Source organism: Pongo pygmaeus, chromosome 15, assembly GCF_028885625.2.
Source record: "Pongo pygmaeus isolate AG05252 chromosome 15, NHGRI_mPonPyg2-v2.0_pri, whole genome shotgun sequence".
Taxonomy (NCBI): domain Eukaryota; kingdom Metazoa; phylum Chordata; class Mammalia; order Primates; family Hominidae; genus Pongo; species Pongo pygmaeus.
In genome coordinates, this window is record NC_072388.2 from 72,227,087 (window position 1) to 72,250,461 (window position 23,375).

General features: G+C 38.2%; 1 protein-coding gene across 31 annotated transcripts in view; it reads right to left on the reverse strand.

Annotated features, from left to right (window-relative positions):
• The window catches only part of NUMB (NUMB endocytic adaptor protein), a 194,792-nt gene that overhangs the window by 32,722 nt on the left and 138,695 nt on the right, over positions 1-23,375 (reverse strand). For 16 of the 31 annotated variants that reach the window (XM_063651810.1, XM_063651800.1, XM_063651813.1 and 13 more), the window contains one exon: positions 17,909-17,983. In XM_063651810.1, the coding sequence (XP_063507880.1) occupies positions 17,909-17,983 (75 nt within the window). Of the gene's footprint in view, positions 1-11,138; positions 11,172-17,908; positions 17,984-23,375 lie in introns of all 31 variants that reach the window. The other 15 variants (XM_063651806.1, XM_063651802.1, XM_054449524.2 and 12 more) reach the window with 1 other exon arrangement.

Here is a 23,375-nt window from a genome sequence, read left to right on the forward strand (position 1 = left end):
GGGGAGGCAATTTAGCTCTTCTAGTTTGCCAAATCACTTCAACTGGGGGAGGGGAGACCTAGGGATTATTCCAATATTAAGTTCATATTTCAGAGGTATATAGTAGCTGAAATGAAAATTCTAGAGGCATCTCAAATTCAACCTGTCCAAAACCAAATTTATCCCTTCTCACAATGAGTGATTCCACCATGCCCTTGGTCATCCATGAATGAAATCTGGGTCTCATCTTCTGTTTCCTTCTCAACACCCCTAGGTTGAATGAATGAATGAATGAGTGTGGAACATGTTTTCTCTCATCCCAGTGTCCCTGATAGTGCTGTTCCTTCTGTCTGAAATCTCTTTCTCTTCTAAGTTAGTTTAACTGGAATTCATAGTTTTTAGGCTCAGCCTTAGGTGTCATCTCCTCCTAGAAGCGTTCATTACAACCTTTCACATTCATTCTTCCTTTTCGCTCCTGGAGCACCTGTTATTGTCACACAATTTGGTAACCATGTCTTTACCTATCTGATTCCTCCCACAACAGGGTGAACTTGAGCAGTACATTTCTCATTCATTCCTTTATTCATTAATTCAAATATTTTGGAGCAGCTACTATGGATCACAAATTATTCTAGGTACTGAAGATTCAGCAGTAAACAAAACAGGTGGAGATCACTGCCCTCACAGAGCTTACATTTCAGTGAGGAAGAGATAAAGAAATAAGTAAAATGTATGGTATGACACACAGTGATAAGCCCTATCAGATAAAAATAAAGCTAGGGGTCGGGTGTGGTGGCTCACCCCTGTAATCCCAGCACTTTGGGAGGCCGAGGCGGGTGGATCACGAGGTCAGGTGATTGAGACCATCCTGGCTAACACGGTGAAACCCTGTCTCTACTGAAAATACAAAAAATTAGCCGGGCATGGTGGCGGGCACCTGTAGTCCCAGCTACTCGGGAGGCTGAGGCCAGAGAATGGCATGAACCCGGGAGGTGGAGCTTGCAGTGAGCCGAGATCGCGCCACTGCACTCCAGCCTGGGCGACAGAGCGAGACTCCATCTAAAAAAAAAAAAAAAAAAAAAAAAAAAGCTAGGAAGGGGAATAGGGAGTGTGTGTGTCTAGGGGAGAGTGGTGTTTGGATTTTTAAAAAAGTTGTCAGTAAATGCCTGAGAATGGGGCTTTTGAGTGAAGGGAAAGAGATGAGGAAGTGAGCCACACATATATTTGGATGATGTGTATTCCAGACTAGAGGTTACAGCAAGTACAAAGGCCCTGAGGTGAAAGCATACCTGGTGTGTTTAAGGAATATTGAGGAGGCTAGTGTGGCTGGAACAGAGGGAGCAAGAGGAAGGCTAGGAGGAAATAAAAGAGGAAAAAGAGGGGATTCATATGCAATGGCCTACAAGGCCTAAAAGACTTTGGCTTTTACTCTGAAGTAGGTCAGGAAGCTACTGGAGGACATGGGACAGTGAAGCAACATAATCGGGCCTCTGTCTTTTTTTTTTGAGACGGACTCTTGCTCTGTTGCCCAGGCTGGAGCACAGTGGCACGATCTTGGCTCACTGCAAGCTCCGCCTCCCGGGTTCACGCCATTCTCCTGCCTCAGCCTCCTGAGTAGCTGGGACTACAGGCGCCCGCCACCACGCCCGGCTAATTTTTTTGCATTTTTAGTAGAGATGGGGTTTCACCGTGTTAGCCAGGATATTCTCCATCTCCTGACCTCATGATCCGCCCGCCTGGGCCTCCCAAAGTGCTGGGATTACAGGCGTGAGCCACTGCGCCCGACCAGGCCTCTGTCTTAAAAAAATCACTCAGGCTGATCTCTCAAGAGGGGATGACAGGAGGACAATAATGAAAGCAGGGGTAGTAGGATGCTAGTAGGATGCTACTGCAGTGGTTCAGATAAGAGGAGATGCTGGCTTGTACTAGGGTAGGAGTGGTGGAGATAGTGAGAATTGATTAGGTTCTTGAAGGCTGAAGCAGACAGGAACTGTTGATGGAGTGGATGTAGGGTATAAGAAAAAGAGAAGTCAAGGTCAAATCCAGGGTTTGGCTAGAGCATAGGGACAGAGATGCTGTATACTGAGACTGGGAAAGACTAGGAGAGAAAGATCCTTCTCTCCTTGGGGGAATTTGATTTGTGACATATTAAAGTGTGAGGTGACTAGCAGATATCGAAGAGAAAAAGTTTAATAATGATGACAGTGACACCTATCTACCAAAACAGGCCATTTGGTACTCTTTACTCATATTTATTCATCTAATCTTCACAACAATCACATGAAGTAGGCATTAATCGCAAAGCTAGTAAGTGCAAGTAATCTGGCCCCAAAGGCTGGGCCCTTGATTCCTATGCTATATTGCTTGGAAGATGGAAATACCATTATGGAGTTCAGGGGAGATATATGGAGATATAAATTTCAAAACCATTAGCATATATTACATAAATGATATTTAAAGCCATCACACTGTGGATGAGATCATTAACGGAGAGGTGTAGGCTGAGAAGAGTCCACAGACAAAGGGGAAAACTGGGAAAGTATGATCCCTGAACTCCAAATGAATAGTGTTTCAAAGGGGAGTGAGAGATGGGCTATGTCAATTGCTGCTGATAGTCTGAGTAAGGTGATAGGACTACTGGAATAGTAATACAAAAGAAGATAAGGGCAGCCATGGTGGGGTGGTGGAGGTAAAAGTTGTGGAGATGACTAAATGGGTTCAACAGAAGAAGGAACTGAGGGTACCAAGAAGAAACCTTTTTTTAAAAAGAAGATGGTATATTTTTATGCTAATGGATGATCCACTAGAGAAAGAAAACTGATTATAGAAGAGAGAGGGGGTAGCACTGCCAGAATAAGTAAGAGTTGGAATAAGAAGCATCTGGTGGAGGAGTTGGCCTCTGTGAGGAGCACAGATAGTTCATCCCTTGAATAGGAGGGAAACAATATATGCGCACAACGCACTTTTAAAGAATAGGATCCAATACCCAAAAGAATATAAATCATTCTACTATAAAGACACTTGCACACGTATGTTTACTGCAGCACTATTCACAATAGCAAAGACTTAGAACCAATCCAAACGCCCATCAATGACAGACTGGATAAAGAAAATGTGGCACATATACACCATGGAATACTATGCAGCCGTAAAAAACAATGAGTTCATGTCCTTTGTAGGGACATGGATGAAGCTGGAAACCATCATTCTTAGCAAACTAACACAGGAACAGAAAACCAAATACCACCTGTTCTCACTCATAAGTGGGAGTTGAAAAATGAGAACACATAGACCCAGGAAGGCAAACATCACACACTGGGGCCTGTCAGGGAGTTGGGGGCAAGGGGAGGGAGAGCATTAGGACAAATACCTAACGCATGCAGGGTTTAAAACCTAGATGACAGGTTGATGGGTGCAGCAAACCACCATGGCACATGTATAACTATGTAACAAACCTGCATGTTCTGCACATATATCCCAGAACTTAAGGTATAATAATAATAATAAAAATATAGGATCCAGAATGAAGATAAGCACTTAGTACAAGTTGTCATAGAGGAGAAAATTTAGGAAGTATAAAATAGAATGTAGATTTGAATACACTAATTCAAGAGTGGAGTCATAAATGCCATGAAATCCTTTACTCTCAGGAATTAGGTTAAAACAACATAATAACACATTACTTTTCAACCATGCATTCTCTAAAACTTAACCATTTCTAATGGTGCCATTTAGCAGTTGTAAAAACATAAAAACTTGAAAAACTATATTTGGCAGTATATAAACAGGATCTGTTAGAACAGATATTATAATATTTTTGGTGATTTTTATACAGTCAGAAGTGGTTGCTACAAAGAAAAATAAATCAAAGTGACATAACCCAGAGAGGAGTTCACAAACTCAAATGCCTACAAGAATTAAAGGCAGATAACAAATGAGTGAAGCAGGGACAACAGGGAGTTGCAGGGATTGTGGCGAATAGGCAAAGGGCACAGCTGCTACTCGGGTCAGGAAACTGTTGCCACATAGAAAGCATGCTGTTTTGCCAGGTCTGCTTTTTTTTTTTTTTTTTTTTTTTTTTTTTAAATATAAAATAGTTTATTTTCAACAATCTGTTTATGAGACATTTTTGGAAACTGGGAATTACTTTGCTTGTACTCTTTTAGATTGCAAACTATGATGTCTTATTACAAATTTATTTTCAGAGTTGGGTATAATTTCCTTTTATTGTGAAACCAGTATCAAAGAAACAAAAAAGAAACTGAAGAAAGACAGAAAACAATACACCTCTCCATCTCAGAAAATTAAGGCTGCTTTTTCTCCCCAATTCTCTTATAGTCCTTGACTCTGAACATAAAGAGTTGGTTAAAGTTATAATAATGATGTATATATAGTGTATTGAATTCTATTTCTTTCAAATAATAGATACCACAGTACTTTCTATGTTTTATGTAAATGCTCAGCTCAGTGTTTGACATATAATCAGCAGTGTATATTAATTGGCTTTCTTTTAACTCTCCTCCTCCATGTATCTCCATTATTGTGTTAGAAGAAAGCCTTCATAGGGATTATTTTTAAAATTTGCAAAAGATTTTATCAAATGAACAATCCATTTTTAAAAATCATTACACTCTGTTGGATATTTAGGCTACTTACAATTTTTTAAATCTTATATAAGTTATTGCTTAATTAAACTGTTGTATTTATAATCTTTTTTCTTTTAGATTTTTGCCTTTGAACATTGGTTTCTAAAAGAATAACTTTTTGGTTGGAAGAAAAGTTCCTTTCCCCCCAACAAAATACTGCATAGATTTACAATGTATGTATAATGGGCAAAAATTAAGTTTATTTGTCATCCACCTCAGAGTGGTAACCCCATCGTTCCTCAAGAAAGCTGGAAATTCCTGCTTTAGGATAAATAAATATAAGGAGCTGGGTAGAATTTTGAGTGAAAGCCTAAAATTATTTCTCGAATTCGCTGTATGACTCTCAATCTGTGTATTTTTTTAAAGAATTAAATCCTTTGCCCTGCTTTTAGAAAACTGTAAGCAGCAGGTCTGCTAATTCTTAAGATAAATGTCCTACTGAAAAGTAGGATATTTATTGAAAGTTCTCAATGTTTAAAATATTTGCAACTAATTCAAATTTATAAACTGTGTGCAGGCCATACAATCCATGTTTGTGGAAGTATTCAGGCCCTTGGGCTGTCTAGCATCCTCTGCATTAGACACTTCTCCATTCATTATAATTAAGGCATACCCGAGGAAAGCAGAGGAATGCTTTTTGAATGACAGAACATCAACATGGGGTAGATGAAAGAACTTTGCACTAAGTTTCAGAAAACCTTGCTTTCAGTGTAGGCACTGCCATTTAGTATTAGCTGGGTGAACTCTCTGAGCTTCTGTTTATTCATTTGTAAAATGCAGTTTCATGAACTACCCTGTCCAATTCACTGAACTGTTGTGAATGGCAAATTAGAAAGTAGGTCAAAGCACATAATAAACTATAAAGCTCTATATAAATACAAGTAAATGGCTTTAAAAAGAGATCTAATAGGGTGGCCTAAGAATATTTCCTGTCTCCATGTTGAGTCAGTTTCTTCATAAAATGGGAATACAGATTACTTAGTTCATAGGGTTCCTCAAATACATTAAAATTATAAAAATATTTTTTCAAATGTTAAGTGCCATGTAATTATTTGGTAATAAAGTATTTGCCTAGTATAGCCAACTATGAATGAAGCTGCATGTAATAATCCCTAAAAAGCTGAGTGCATTATTGGCTTTCCTAAGGCAATGAGCTATTTATTTATTTATTTATTTTTGAGATAGTCTCACTCTGTCACCCAGGCTGAAGTGCAGTGTCATGATCTGGGCTCAATGCAACCTCTGCCCACCCCGGGTGTTCAAGCGATTCTCCTGCCTCAGCCTCCTGAGTAGCTGGGATTACAGGCGCCTGCCACCACGCCTGGCTAATTTTTGTATTTTTAGTAGAGACTGGGTTTCACCATCTTGGCCAGACTCGTCTTGAACTCCTGACCTTGTGATCCACCTGCCTCAGCCTCCCAAAGTGCTGAGATTACAGGTGTGAACCACTGCGCCCGGCCACAGCAATGAGCAATTTAATTAGTCTGGAAAAAGTTATTTCAGGTCTTCATTTTTTTGCCCGTCTTTTACAATGTTTGTAAGCTTACAATGGATTACAGGCCTGTAACAGACCCAGGTTTATCTGTTCCCTACTGCTAAAGTTTCTGGAGGCACTGCTCCTATCAGCTGGTGACAACAATAGGGAAGTGAGGGTGGTAAGGTCCAAGAGGCAACTTACTGAAAAGAAAGTTTTCCTGGCTATGAGTCATAAATTTAGAATCGGGGCAAACAATTCTTCTATCTACTTACTTTCACGTAAAAGTGTTTAATAAAAACACTTCTTGATTACTGTTGTTCTATTTATCCTGGATCATTAAGTCACACATGATTCAAAGAATAACAAAGTATCAAAATTTATGAGGAACTGTACTGGATAAAAACTCCGCAACATATACTGTTCTGTAAGATTCTTCATTTTGAGCTTTCATCAAACCACAATTGACCTAGCAAACTCAATAAATCAAGTCTCTCACCAGTCTATTTCTTGTAGATTAGTGTGGAGATGAATTAAATGATGGCAACTTGAAAGATTCAAAAGATTCCAAATTAAAGAAAAAATTAGCATTTAAAAGCACATTCTGGGGAAGACCATGGGTAATACTTGCCCCTCTGTTTTCCAAACTCTTTAAATGACTCACTGTAAAAAGTTATATATTAGTATAAAATCACCCTGACATAAAAAAAATTTTCCCCAATAACACAAGAAAAGAATTCTGGGTGCTGTGGCTCATGCCTGTAATCCCAGCACCTTGGGAGGCCGAGGCGGGCTGATCACTTGAGGTCAGGAGTTCGAGACCAGCCTGGCCAACATGGTGAAACCCCGTCTCTACTAAAAATACAAAAATTATCCAGGTATGGTGGCGAGCGCCTGTGGTCCCAGCTACTCGGGAGGCTGAAGCAAAAAATCACCTGAACCCAGAAAGCAGAGGTTGCAGTGACTGAGATTTCACTAGCCTGGGTGATGAAGGGGGACTCTGTCTCAAAAAAAAAAAAAAAAAAAAAAAAAACGTAGGCATACAACACACAAGCCATCCAGCAGGCTGGGCACAGTGGCTCATGCTTGTAATCCCAGCACTTTGGCAGGGTGAGGTGGGCGGATCACTTGACCTCAGGTGTTTGAGACCAGCCTGGGCAACATGGCGAAACCCTGTCTCTACAAAAAATACAAAAATTAGCTGAGTGTGGTGGCACATGCCTATAGTCCCAGCTACTCGAGAGGCTGTGTTGGGAGGATCCCCTGAGCCTGGGAGTTTGAGGCTGCAGTAAGCCATGATTGTGCCACTGCACTCCAGCTTGGGTGACAGAGTGAGTCCCTGTCTCAAAAAAAAAAAAAAAAAGCCATCTAGCAGAATGCCAGTTCATCCCTAGAAGACCCACTTCCTGGCCCCTCAACTGCTTCTGATATTTCTTTTTACCTTAAAAAAAAAAATACAGTGTAAGTGTGTAAGTTATCTTTTAATCAAAACACAGTCTCTGAGGGGAAGACAAAGCCTGTCATTGTTTGTTGTTGCTGTTGTTAAACAGCTGACATATGTATTCTGGTGATGCTACCGTGCTGCTTAGTTACTCTGAACATATTATTTTTTCACTCTACTAGTGGTATGTCTTTTTTTTTTTTGAGACAGAGTCTTGCTCTGTAGCCCAGGCTGGAGTGCAGTGGCGTGATCTAGGCTCACTGCAACCTCCACCTCCCGGGTTCAAGCAATTCTCCTGCCTCAGCCTCCTGAGTAGCTGGGACTACAGGTGTGTGCCACCATGCCCAGCTGATTTTTTTTGTATTTTTAGTAGAGACGGGATTTCACCCTGTTGGTCAGGCTGGTCTTGAACTCCTGACCTCAAGCAATCCACCCGCCCTTGGCCTCCCAAAGTGCTGGCGGGAGCCACTGCGCCCAGCCATTATGTCTTTTTTTTTTTGAAAGCAAAAATACTTATGTGTGAATAAATGTAAGAAAATGATTGCTTATCAGTAGCATATAAATTCAAAGTAGGGAATGATGGTTGTGCCAAACAACCACAGATTCCACATGGGTGGCTCAGATAGTGATACTTTTGCTTTCTGATGGTTCAATGTACATGAACTCTGTTTCATGCACAAAATTATTTAAATTATTAATTATAAAATAATTATAAAATTATATAAAATTATTACTAAAATTATTAAAAATATTGTATAAAATTATCTTCAGGCTATATGTATAAGGCATATATAAAACACAAATAACTTCTGCATTTAGACTTGGGTCTTATCCCCAAAATATCTCATTATATATATGCAACTATTCCAAAATCTGAAGGAAAAAAAAAAAAAACACAAAATCCATAACCCTTCAGGTCCTAAACATTTCGAATAAGGGATACTCAACATGCAGTAGGACTTAAATATTTCCAAATAAATAAAATGTTAGTTTGAACCACTGAAAAAGATGATTTTTTCTTTTTTTTTTTTTTTGAGATGGAGTCTCTCTCTGTCACCGAGGCTGGAGTGCAATGGCATTATCTTGGCTCATTGCAACCTCTGCCTCCCAGGTTCAAGCAATTCTCCTGCCTCAGTCTCCCGAGTAGTAGCTGGGATTACAGGCACATGCTGAGGTGGGCAGATCACCTGAGATCAGGAGTTCAAGACCAGCCTGGCCAACCAACATGGTGAAACCCTGTCTCTACTAAAAAAGACGATTATTTAAAGCTTTAACTAATAAAAAGTAATTGATTAGAAATAAAATCTAAAGTTAAATTACTACTTTATAAACAAGAAAGTAAAAGTGAGTTTCTGAGAAGCTCTTTATTTACTAGCAACTTTTAAGATAAAATCTTCACTTATAAATAATATGAAAATAAAGTGATTGTATAGCACAATGATTAAGAGTGTGGGCTCTGAAGTCAGATTATTTGGGTTCAAATCCCATTTTTTACCACTTATTATAAATATCTGTGAATTCAGTCAGGTCATTTAACCTCTGCAAACCTCAGTTTTCTCACTGTAAAACTGGAGAATTATTATTTTTGGGTTAAGGATTAAGTGAGATGATTCATAATTCTCTTTCTTATACCACACAAATTCATCATGTAGCAAAAAAAATGCAGTGAAAAAGCTACCAAACACAGTGTGATCCAGCTCAGCTACATGTAGGTGCATCATGGCCCCATTATACGCAGCAAGAAATACTGTGACCTCAGGATTGATTTTGAGGGGAGAGCTTTGTTCCTTAACCCACTCCAGGCTCCTGAGTAGCGTGCACCACAGCATCCAGCTAAAATATATACTTTTAAAATTGTCTTTCTAAAAACCAAATCAATATTTGCTATAACCTGACCTTCATCTTATCTATGACGCCTTATCTTATATAGCTTATCGTATAAAGCCTTATCTGCTGCTTTAAGTAGACTTATTAAAACTGGTCACTTGAACAATAGTTAAAATTGTATGATAATTGTGGCGATGTGTAATTGCTTTCGGAAACTCTATTCGGGAAAAAACAAATACACCACAAAAAGTTTCCTAAAGTGTCCCTAACAATTATCCATTTCCTTAACAAATATAATGCCTACTTATAATGCTGTGCTACACAGGAAATAATAAGATTCTTTCTGGACATGTATCCCATATTCTAAGGACCTATTAATCTGACTCAGACCCAAAATGTCTATTAAAAAATGTATTGTGACATGTGTGGGTAAATTATTTGACTTTTTATTTCAGATTGAGAGGAGTAACTGAATTAAATCATTAGATCAAAATACTTCAAATTTGTTTACATTAGTATTAAGGTGACTTAAGTTAGAAAAAGAAAATGTAAAAATGAGTACCATCTAAACATTTAATTGAGAAGGAAATGTAAATTATTTGTTCTTTAAAACAAATTTCCAAAATGACAAAACCATGCAGTAGAAAAAAAATTGTAGGATTTTGTTAATCACATAAATTTTTAGTAATTTATACTGTTATCTAATGACAGTGTTTTTCTCTCATACTGTCTCAGTCTGAGTTAGTTTTAGCACTTACTCAAAACTAAACAAGGATAAACTTGGACACAAAATATATTTAGAAATATATTTACTGATATGTGTACAGCCACCCCATATATTCTTAAATTTAGGGAGATCTGAACATTGAATAATCATTATTTGAAAAGCATCTACATAAACAACATTCCACATATGACAGATATTTGGTAGGCTAATAATTAAGATACTTTTTCTTAGATTAGCAATGCAGGTTAAAAATCATAGCAGGATCCCTAAAGATAAGTTTATCCATTTTCACTTACTATCCTGAAATTTAATTTAGATTGGAAAAAAAATTGCACTGAATGTAAACTTTGGGGTATATTTATTTTTTACTTAAATATTTCTTCCTATTTCCCTGTGAATATTGGGCATTATGTAAAATCCACTTGTTACAAATATTACTAATATTTTAATATTAACACGGTTTACAAGATCAAATAATATTTATTTTAATACCTACTATTGAGGAGATAATCCTCTTTTAACCTACTTGATTCATTTACTGGAATTTCTTTATTTTTTTGAGACAGAGTCTCACTCTATCACCCAGGCTGGAGTGCAGTGGCGTGATCTCGGCTTACTGCAACCTCCGCCTCTTGGGTTCAATCGATTCTCCCACCTCAGCCTCCCAAGTAGCTGGGATTACAGGTGCACATCACCTGTATTGTATTTTTGGTAGAGACAGGGTTTTACCATGTTGGCCAGGCTGGTCTCGAACTCCTCAGGTGATCCACCCGCCTCAGCCTCCCAAAGTGCTGGGATTACAGACATGAGCCACCGTGCCCAGCCTATGTATTGGAATTTCTTAGAATCATCAGATTTAGTATCAGTAGACCCACTGATAATATCACGGATAGCAACTTCCTAATTCATTAATTTCCATATACAATCAAACCAATTCCCGTATTATAAAGAAACCAAAGCTGTACTACTTTTAAAAAATATGTCAGTGCTACACTAGGGGTGTAACTCCTTATAAAGCAAGCATGAATGTGGCATCAAACTTACTTTTCCAAAGAAGCCTTTGAAGAACTTCCTTTCCTGGAGGAACAGGGGGACAAGTCGAGCGCTATTACTGTATGGCCTAAATGTCCCAGAGTTTCACACCAATAAGCACATACAGAAATTGGGGAAAGGAAAAGGTGGGAGAAGGGGTGGGAGTGAGTTTCAAAGAGTTATCCATACCAGGAGTGACAGGGAAAAAGGAAGTGTGCATGAAAACGCAGGGAAACACACTGTATAGCCTAAGAATCCACGGAAAGAGTAAGAAGAAATCAGAACCTGTATCCATGCAGAGCAACAAGTTAGTTTAGTAATCGCTATTTACATTTAAAACAGAGATCTTCCAAATTTGGCAGCAGAGAAAACAATCGGGCATACTGGTTTGGTGAGATTTGCATTTTAAATTTTATAATAGTGAATAGAAAATAGAAGACTGGTTCCATATACATTTTTTAGGTTTAAAATTGGCGGTCAACTATGTGAAAGTCACCAATTTTAATAAAGTCCACATTCAAATGACCACATAATCACATTAAAAATGCAATACGTAAAATTAAATGAGTGTGCATCAAAGGTCCTTGTCATACTTTTTTCTTAGTGAGTTCAAGATGTCACTTAGAAACTCCATACCACTTTAAGGGGAGCTTGACCATTGGCTTTCCATTTACTTACATTAGTATCAATCTATATGTACATGTGTGCTGATCAATTTCACAACATACATAAGGAAATAACATGTATGTTTTATTCCAGACACGGAATAAATTATCTATTAAGGTTACAAGGCTAATGTTTATATAAGAGCTGAGAAAACATGTATCCTAAGAACCAAATGATGTCTGTGGGCCACAACTGAAATTTAACAGAGTTTTGTTTTCTTTATAAAAGCTATTGTTTATTATTATTTGGTTTTTGTTTGTTTTTTGAGTCAGAGTCTCACTCTGTCACCCAGGATGGAGTGCAGTGGCACGATCTCAGGTCACTGCAACCTCTGCCTCAGGTCACTGCAACCTCTGCCTCCTGGGTTCAAGCAATTCTTATGCCTCGGCCTCCCGAGTAGCTAGGACTACAGGTGTGTGCCACCACATCCGGCTAGTTTTTGTATTTTTAGTAGAGACAGGGTTTCACCATGTTGGCCAGGCTGGTCTCGAACTCCTGACCTCGAGTGATCCGCCTGCCTAGGCCTCCTAAAGTGCTGGAATTACAGACATGAGCCACTGTGCCCAACCTAAAAGCTGTTATTTTAAAATAAAGAAACTTGCATTGACATTTATAAGTAAACAATTCTGAAACTATCTGGATAACAGAGGCATAACTATCTATGCTATCGGCACCAATTTTTAAGCACCATTTATGAAAACTGGCCACCAATTAAAATCTGTAGAATTTACACAAATTAGATGGGTTTGAACTCACACAAGCTAGATTTAACTTTACATTTCCTAGCTGTGGTTGAAATACACTTTAAGCCTTTACTTTTTATAATCATAGGTTTTTAATGTTGGATAAATGTCTAGGAAAAGATAATTGCACTGAAATCTGACTTTTTTACACAATTCATAAACTATTCAATGCTCTCCAACACTGGAAAGTTTGTTTTCCCTCCTAAGCTTTGAAAATCACAAACAGCAAAAAATATTTCCATAAAACATTTTGAACTGCAACTGGAAAAATAATAAAGTAATTGGGTAGTTATCACAGTAAGACTAGATGATTTCTGCTGCCAAGTTTGGTGACCCTAGTTTTGTTAGACTATGAATAACCATAAGCTTTCAAGGATGCAGCCAAAGTTAAGATATTCACCATTCTTGAGGGATGGGAAGGTGAAGGAAGCAGACTGTTAATATTTAATTTAGCTCCTAGAAAAGCTATTGTTAAACATTGAGCTTTCCCTCTTTTTATAAAATATCAAGATGTTAATGAAAAAAGTTGGCATGCAAAATGCATAAAAAGACAGTTATTAAAGAATAATAATGTTCTTTTAAAAAACATGTTATGATTCTTTTACCTGCTAAAATAAGAACATATATTAAAACAAATATATCAAATAGTGAATAAAAAACCAACATATTAGAAACTGGTAGTATAATGAAACTAGTCTAAAACTAAGACAGAGGGAGAGACATTTAAGAAACAATGGGAAGAAAGGACCTTTTTAAATGAAGGGCATCTTGGACTAGAGTTAAGCAAGATAACCAAAGGCCTTATACACTTTTTTATGGAACTGGCTGATATATGACAATATTCCTCACCGTGCAGCTGATACGCCATAAAGGCAATAACAATGGGCAATAGTGATTTCTGTCATTTATCCTATAGAAGCTAAGTCCCAAAGTAGCTAATCAGTGAGGTTATGTGACAAAGTAAATGAGTTGAAAATAGCTGTCAATAACTTTATGCACAGCAAGTTAAAAAATTAACATATTTATGCTCTGAGGAGCATATTTTTAAAACACTGTCTTGTTTAGTTATAATATTTTTTTCATTTGAGCATATCAAGTATGCAGATGACTTCCAATTGAAGTTAATGTAATTCTAAATTGTAAGAGAGTATTTTGGGGAAAAACACTTGCAAATTATCTCTTTCCTCAATTGTTCACAAATTTAAAAAGCACTAGAAGGCTGGGCACAGTGGCTCATGCCTGTAATCCCAGCACTTTGGGAGGCCCAGGCTGATGGATCACCTGAGGTCAGGAGTTGGAGATCAGCCTGGCCAACATGGTGAAACCCCGTCTCTACTAAAAATACAATTAGCTGGGTGTGGTGGTGGGCGCCTGTAATCCCAGCTACTCTGGAGGCTGAGGCAGGAGAATCATGTGAACCCGGGAGGCGGAGGTTGCAGTGACCCAAGATCGTGCCACTGTACTCCAGCCTGGGCGACAGAGCGAAACTCTGCTCCAAAAAAAAAGGAATAAATAAAAAGCACTGGAAATGTTAAATTTTTAGTTCAAAGATTATTCACTAGATGTGTTGGTGGTACAGTGGTGAGCATAGCTGCCTTCCAAAGATCATTCACATGGTAGGTTTAAAATGCTTGTTTTGTTACTTAACTGGTACATCTGAGCTATTCTTTAAAATTTTAAACTCTGGCATTCAAACTAATTTCAAAGATATCCTATTTCTTCTTTAATCCTCTGCAGGCTTATGCATCCTTATATTTGCCCCCACTTATTTGAAACTCTAAAACGAAGCTTTATAATCTATAAAACAAACAAACAAACAAAAAGTCTCCAGAAACATAGCATTTGGCACAATATAAGTATCTGGCAAAGTAGGTTGTAGATCCCCAGTGGATGATTTTTAGATGAATGTTTGCTCAGAGAAATCAAAAGGCAACTAGAAATTTCTGCATAGTAAAAATATGAAAAGAAGACAAAAATCAGGAATACATGTGGCACACTATGATATGAGAAGAACAGTGTCCTAAGGACTTCCAACTTTCTGTAAGATTCTCAGTATAGCTCTAGAAAGAGTATTTAAAAGAAGTGGGAGGCCAGGTGCGGCGGCTCATGCCTGTAATCCCAGCACTTTGGGAGACTGAGGCGGGTGGATCACGAGGTCACGAATTCGAGACCACTCTGGCCAACACGGTGAAATTCTGTCTCTACTAAAAATACAAAAAACTAGCCGGGTGTGGTGGCAGGCAATTGTAATCCCAGCTACTCGGGAGGCTGAGGCAGGAGAATTGCTTGAACCTGGGAGGCGGAGGTTGCAGTGAGCCAAGATCACACCACTGCACTCCAACCTGGGTGACAGAGCAAGACTCCGACTCGGGGGAAAAAAAAAAAGAATGGGGATGTTTCATTGAGTATAAGAAACAGGAAATTTACTCCAGTGACCCAAAACTTCAATTTCATGTTTAATAATATATGCCAGTGCAAAACTACATAGAACATTTGCTCCAAATCTAGTTTTTGTCTGAAAAATTTAAATAACTTCTTGATAAGAAGTCTAGAAATGGTCAATTTCCTCTCAAAGTTTAAAAGTTTAAGTATGTTTAGAAAACAATCACCAACATATCTAAAACTTTCTTTTTTATTATTTATTTTTGTAGAGACAGGGTCTCACTATGTTACCCAGGCTGGTCTTGAACTCCTGGCTTTAAGCGATCCTCCCATCTCAGACTTCTAAGTAGCTGAGATTATAGGCGCAAGGTACTGTGCCCGGCTTAAAACTTTCTTTTAGTCATTAAAAACCATAGGAAAATAAAGATCTTTAGAAATAAGCAAAACAGTTTTGGTAAACTTAAAACATTAGACACAATATTTGATTATGGTTATTTGTAAGACTCAATTTGACCACATATTGCAGATCAGATTGTATTCTGTATATTCATTCCAGAAGTATTTTTTGAGTTACTACTATGTGCCAGCCACTGTTCCATGCATAGGTATAATTTTTAAAATGGCTATTTAGTTCCTAATTCTGATGAATATAAAAACATTAAATTTTATTATCTAAATAGTCCTATGCCTCAAGCAATCACGCTTATAGCCTATTATCTTCTTGGTTTTAAAAAAAAAAGGTAAAATAAAACAAAAAAATCCACTGAAACATTAGTTTTAAAACTAGACAGTTAAATAGTGGCTGTCTCTGGGATTGTAGGAAATTTCATTTTATTTGTGTACTTCTTTGGTTCATTTGTATTTTATACAATAAACATATATTGCTTATATAATAAAGAGATATTTCTAATTAAAAGCATTTCAAAAAAAAAAAAACAAAACTAGACAGGTAAGAGGATTAACTGCTCATTAAACAACAAAATATCATTTCTCAATATGTTCTGGGCAAACTTAAACCACCTCTAGCTTTTCCTTACTTATAGAGTGCACATGAAGCCATACTCTGAATCAAAAGACTTTCTAAAGGCTCATTCCACAGTGGCCATTTCACCATAAGTTGTGTAAATTATAAGATTTTAATAATTATTTATAGTTTGTTTCAGGGCTATCTAGTCTGTTCACTGATTTGTTTTCAGTCATTAGTATAAACTATTATTTAATGGGCAAATAATTGCATTACTTTAAAAAAACGTTCTTAGCTAAAATCATCTTGTTTATGTATTTATTTAGTTGAGACAAGGGCTCACTGTGTTGCCCAGGCTGGTCTCAAACTCCTAGACTCAAGCAATCCTCCTACCTCAGCCTCCCAAGTAACTGATATTTTGTTTATTATTCTTCTAGATGAACCCAGAATTATTTTGTTAAAGAAAATTAAATTTTTACTTCTCTTTTAAATTTGGTTTTGACAAAATGGAAAATTAAATTATCTGAAACTACGTTTAACTGGGGAATATATTTAGGTTGGCATGGAAGGTCTACAAACTGTAATTTCATGTACCATAACACAAAGTCCCCTTAACGTAAATGACAGATTGGAGAGCACAGATAAGACTAGCAAAGGCTTGAATCATTTAAGAATTTCAATGATCAAAATCTGAGATAAAGAGTATGTATAGGCATCTATGTATGTATATATGTGTACGTATGTCTGTATCTTTTTAAAAAATTTTTTAGTTCTTTGTATATTATAGCCAATTACTTTTCTCCTTTACCTTCTGCGACAGATTCAGGTATTTATTCCAAAATTAAATCTACCTCTCTAACTTGGTTGCTTCCTGAATTTTATATATTTTATATTCAGGAATTATGGATAAGAAGTAATATAGACTATGCCAAGAAGCAGAAAAGTTCTGATTACTAAGCAAATTGAGGGAAAAAAGCACACATTAGTAGTCAAACTTGTGGCAGCCCACCATACCAGCAAACCCAAAGCAACATGTATTTAATGCTGTTGGGACCAGAGCATGCAGAAGTAATGCTTAAAGCTTTCACAGCAAAGTGGGGAAAGGCCACATACTAGAGAGAAGGAGGGTTGTGAAAAGGGCTATCAGATCTATGGAACATTCCTCAAACCTATGGAAAATCTGAAATTAACACTCTGAATCTTTATGAATTCTGAACTCGTTCTCTCCTTTCACTGAATACACAGGCATGTGCCTGGGATGTGTTCTATCGCATAAGAGGCAGAAGAAACGTTATCCTGGGAAAGGGCTCTCTACTTCAAGTGTGCTAAAGTTTATGTAAAAGGCAGTAGAAATAGACTGTTTATGTTAGAGGTGTATAGAGAAGAAAATTGGGGAGTAGGAGTCAAGATAATAGAAGTCTCCAAAAAGGAAACCTCACCAGGCATCAACACAGATCTCTATCCTCTAGTTTTCCCCAGGAAGCTATTTTTTATAGTATATTTAAAACCCATAAATTATAGCCCAGTTATCATAGTTAGGGTAAGATGTTAACTGTAACAGTTTTATCCTAGTCTTAGAATACTATTCTTCTATCAGATTTCACAACATTTGTTTCATATGGGTTATAAATCAAAAGTACCTTTAGGATAGTATCTGGCCTAAATTTAAACGGCTCATCTTATAATTTATACCTCTGGATGGGCGACATGAGATGCTTTTAAATTTTTTAATTATTATTTTATTATTTAAGAAAAAAATTTTGAAATTAATAGAGACAGGGTCTTGAAATGTTGCCCAGGCTGGTCTCAAACTCCTGGCCTCATGTAATCCTCCTGCCTCAGCCTCCCAAAGTGCTAGGATTACAGGAGTGAGCCACCACGCTTGGCTGAGATGCTCCTTATTAGCAAGCCCACATCTTTTTAACAGAAACACAGTTTTTACTGGGTCACTAAAATGTACTGAGCAAAATCTTTTAAGAAAATATTGACAGCATATAGATCAACACTGGCAACCATCAAATACATACAGCTTTCAATCTTTTTACAGCATCTTCACAGATGTGCATTCCTCTTGATTCATCAACTTCTACATGGCCAAGGTACTGTAGAAAGAAGGAAAAAGTTAGGGCTATTGCTATGTTTACCAAGTAGCTACTATACAGTAAGCATTAGGTGAAAATTGAATACAGGTTGAGCGTTCCAAATCTGAAAAAATTTGAAATCTGAAACACTTCTGGGTGTCAAGCATGTTGGATAAGAGACACACAACCTGTATTGAAATTCCTACACTCAAGAAATACACAACCATTAAAAAAGAGTTCAGATAATGTAACTTTACATATTATCACTGTCCTCATAGGAATAAGATTTAGAATAATTATTTCAAAAAGGTGTTATAGGTGAGTAAGTGAAGAAGTACACAGTAGGCACTAAACATTACCTGAATCTACTGGATCTGAAGCATAATAGCCTGTGCTAGACACAGTTACTATGTCTCTACACATAAAAGTAATCCTAAGACAAAGTATATATACATATCTTTTAAAAAGCACAAACAAAAATGACAGTTTTTCAAAGACTGAAGAAATCACACACTCCTTTTATGGGGAGCATATAAGAGCATGGCAGATCACCACAACAAATTTTATGAAGATATTACATCTGAGCTTGAAAAGATACATAAAATTTGAAGAGGCAAAAATTGAAAGGTTGAAAGACTATTTCAGGCTGAGAGAATTACATAAAGTTATAGGTGTGGAATAGGATAACTATGTATCAGTGCTGGGACTCAGAACACATTACCCCAAAGTATGGTGCTGAATGCTCTGAACTAAAAAAGAACCAAGGTCTGACCTTCTCTTGACCTCCTGATTCTAACTCCTCCTTCTCCCCTCAAGAGCAGGAGGGGCTTTCTCTGAAGTTCTCTTATCTGCCCAAAGATAGATCCCTCAAAAAGGAGCTCAATTGTTATTTATGCCCTCCCTGGGAATCTTATCAACTAGGGTAGATTAACTGTATCACAGAAGAAGAGACTAACGGTCAAAACCCCAGACTCTGTCACAGGCTATCACCTATTCTTCTGAGGGCTGCTCCAGACAACTTGTATAGTATATTATATTATAGGAGAGACTTTTTATCTGCATAACAAGGCAAGCTTTGCTCACCGTGCATTTCCTCCCCTCATATTCCCATAGGTTGTCACCACCTCCTCTCAAATCCCTATTCCTTTCTGTAGCTCAGGATGCCATAAGTGTCAATCATCTGGCCTTCAAGTTTGATATTTTGTGAGACTCTTATGTACAAACACATAGTAAATTTTGCCTTTTTTTCCTGCTAATCTATCTACTGTCAGTTTATCTCACATACTCAAATACTGAATGTTCAAAGGGTAGAGGTAAAGTTCTCTTCTCCCCAGCATCAACAAATATTCTTGTTTGGCTTGAATATGAAATACATGCACCTGGGGAATTGAAGTGCTAAAAAAAAGCACTTAACCCTAGAGACAATGGAGAGCTAATAAATTTTTTTTTTTTTCAAGGTAGTAATATGATTCAAGGTCTGGTTGCAGGTAATATGGAGTGGACACACTACACCCTGTCCCTCCCACTGACTGAAACCTTAAAACCTGAACAGAATTCACGGAACAGGTACTTAAGCTTTCTGAAAAGTAAATAGAAGATGAATCAGAGTAGAATACCAGAATTCAAAGTACTATGGAAATGGCAAGGAATTTACCTCCCCTTTCTCTCTTTGGTACCTCCAGACTGAGAAAATAACTTTTATGTGAGGAATGCAAGTCCTTTTAATTATCAGGCCAATAGAGACATTAAAATGAGACTGCAATCATGCTCTACTACTACCCACTTTGAACTATGTATCCCTCTCCTGAAAATGCTTGCTACTGCCACAAGTAGCTAGAAATAAACCTAATAATGTCACACCAGACACTATAACCCACACCCTACCTATTGCTTAACAATGTATAGCCAATCACTAGTCAATGTTATTTCTGTAAACCAATGAGAATTCCTGACACACAACTTTTTATCAGCCCACTCCCTGTCCCCTTCTTTTGCTTTTAAAAATCCACTTGCTTGCTGGGTATGGTGGCTCAAGCCTGTAATCCCAGCACTTTGGGAAGCCAAGGTAAGAAGATCATCTGAGGCCTGGAGTTCAAGAACAGCCTTGACAACATAGTGAGACCCTGTCTCTACAAAAATAAAAATATTAGCACACACCTGTAGTACTAACTATTCAGGAGGCTGAGGCAGAAGGATTGCTTAAGCCCAGGAGTCCAAGGCTGCAGTGAGCTATGATCACGCCACACAGCACACCAGCCTGGGTGATAGAGAGAGACCCTGTCTCTAAAAACCAAAATGAAATGAAGAAAACTTAAAAAAAAAAAAAAATCCACCTGTAACTGCTAATTGAAGTATACATCCAGGGCAACTTCAATCTATGCTTCTGGGTTGCAATACTCAACCTTGGCCCAAATAAACCTTCTACTTACATTAATTTTGCCTCAGCTTCTTCCTTTTAGGTTGAGAAGCCTGAACTCAGCACAGCCAGAAATCCAAAAGCGAGTGCTGTGATACAAAAAGACGTCTGGGAAAATCTCACTAGCTCTGGTTTGAGGACCAGGAAATGGAACTCCTAAAGGTCAGAGAGAGTACAGGAGTCCCCCTCTCTTTTATTGGTTCTCTCACATCTCAGCCATCAGGAAATCCTGTGATGGTGTGATAGCAGCAGAGGTAGCAACAAAAGAAACCTGCAAGAGCCACATCTCTAAGGCAGGGGGAGCTACCTCTCTGTTTAGTAGAATGGTGATTCCAGGAAGATGGGGCCAATCCCCCTTTTGCTTTTTTCCTTTCTCTCTGATCTCCCGCCATTTGATCCTAGATACAAGTGAAATTGTGGGACTTCATGGTAGTGCAGAGCAACCAGAGCCCTAGGTTTCTGGCTAGAGGACAAGAAAGGGGAGCTCCAGGGAACCAGAAAGTACCAAAGAAGGCACAGGAAGGGAGGAGCTTGAGAAAGACCATGAATTTGTTTGTGAATTCCTAGGCTCACTCTGCAGCTGCACAGGTAAGAATCTGATTCTAGTTAGCATACTCAGGACTTTGACAGCTGAACTAATCTACAGACCACCTCCTGGTTCCCAAACTGACCCCTAGGTGACATACACACAGAATAGATCAGAATAGCACCGCAGATCAGAATAGCATTGCAGAGGCTTCGAAAACTAAACTGATGGCCGGTTGCGGTGGGTCACGCCTGTAATCCCAGCACTTTGGGAGGCCGAGGTGGGTGGATCACTTGAGGTCAGGAGTTTGAGACCAGCCTGGCCAACATGGCGAAACCCCGTCTCTACTAAAAATACAAAAATTAGCTGGGCATGGTGGCAGGTGCCTGTAATTCCAGCTCCTCGGGAGGCTGAGGCAGGAGAATTGCTTGAACCTGGCAGGCAGAGACTGCAGTAAGCTGAGATCGCCCCATTGCACTCCAGCTTGGGGAACAAGAGAGAAACTTTGTCTCAAACAAAAAGAAAAAGAAAACTGAAATGATGCTGGAACCACATCCCACAGAAAGTGAGTAAGAACTTGTAGCCTGAGACTTAACTGGACTGACTGGCATAGGAAATGTTAATTAAAAAGGAATTAACATTTACTGATTACCTACTATGTGCCAGAAACCGTGCTGGATGCTTTATATATTTTGTCTAACCTAATAACTACTCAGAAAGGTATGTTTGATCACTTGATTTTAAAACTGAGGAAAGGAAATGAGGTTCAGGAGTGCTGAATAACTTTCCCAAAGTCATACACACAGCTAGTCAGGGAAGAATATGGTTTACATTCATGACTTCAAATTCCAAAGTTCTCACACTTGACTTTACCACAATTCAAGAAAACTTTTCCTGATTTTTCATTCCTGTTATAAGGAAATTTTAAAAAACAACAGGTTCTTTCCGCATTTTTTCCTACAATTTTTAAAAATAAGAGTCTTTTCCCTGGCAAATTCTTCCTCTGGCAGGGCTGAAACTGTCAATTACAAGTGAGCCTCTCTGAAGACTCAGTGAAAACATCTAAAATAAGTTCATCATTATTCATACTTTCTCATTTCCTCTCAAGTTACAGAATTTCCACTTGGAAGAGAATTTTTTTTTTTTTTTTTTTTTTTTTTTTTTTTGAGACACAGCCTCACTATGTCGCCAGACTGGAGTACAGTGGTGCAATCTCAGCTCACTGCAATCTCCGCCTCCCGGGTTCAAGCGATTCTCCTGCCTCAGCCTCCTGAGTAGCTACAGGCATGTGCCACCACACCCAGCTAATTTTTGTATTTTTAGTAGAGACGGGATTTCACCATATTGGCCAGACTGGTCTCGATCTCTTGACCTCGTGATCTGCCTGCCTCGGCCTCCCAAAGTGTTGGGATTACAGGTGTAAGCCACTGCGCCTGGACTTGAAGAGAATTATTAATATGAGGCTGACTAGGAGGCTTAATGACATTTTGGAATATGGTGCTGTAAAAGTACAACATTATTGAGCAAAACTAAACAAATAGTTAAAAATCTAGTATCTGTAATTCCTGAGTAAGACTGGTTCTTAGAGATGACTCTAGTTCATATACATGGTCCTGTAGGGCATAGATTTATTCATTTTTAAAAAACATACAGTAAAATTCACTCTTTTTGGTTTAGAGGTTGATGAGATTTGACAAATGTATACAGCTGTGTAACTACCACCACAATCAAGTTTGATCATCCTCAAAAATTCCCTCATGATGCCCATTTGTAATCAACTCCTCCCCCTGCCCTCCCTCACCACACCCGGTCCCCAGCCTCTGCAACTACTGATCTGTTTTCTATTCCTATAATTTTGTCTTTTAAAGAATATCATATTGGCTGGGCGCGGTGGCTCACACCTGTAATCCCAGCACTTTGGGAGGTGGAGGCAAGTGGATCACTTGAGGTCAGGAGTTCGAGACCAGCCTGGCCAATATGGTGAAACCCCGTCTCTACTAAAAATACAAAAATTGGCTGGGTGTGGTGGCAGGCTCCCGTAGTCCTAGCTACTCAGGAGGCTGAGGCACGAGAATTGCCTGAACCCGAGAGGCAGAGGTTGCAGTGAGCCAAGGTGGCATCACTGCACTCCAGCCTGAGAGACAGAGCAAGACTCCATCTCAAAAAAAAAAGAAAAAAAAAGTTATATAAATGAATCATACAGTATGTTCTCTTTTACCACCAAGTAGTATTTCATCATATGCATATATCACTATGTTTATCCAATCACCAGTTGAAGTATATGTTGGTTATTTCTGGTTTTGGTGATAATAAATAAAGCCATTATACTATTCCTTTATAGGTTTTCATATAAGAAATTTGGTCATATGGTAATTGAATGTCTGACTTTATAAGATACTCTTTCCCAAAATGTCTTCACCATTTTACCTTCCCACATGCAATGGATGAGTTCCAGTTGCTCAGCAGTTGGT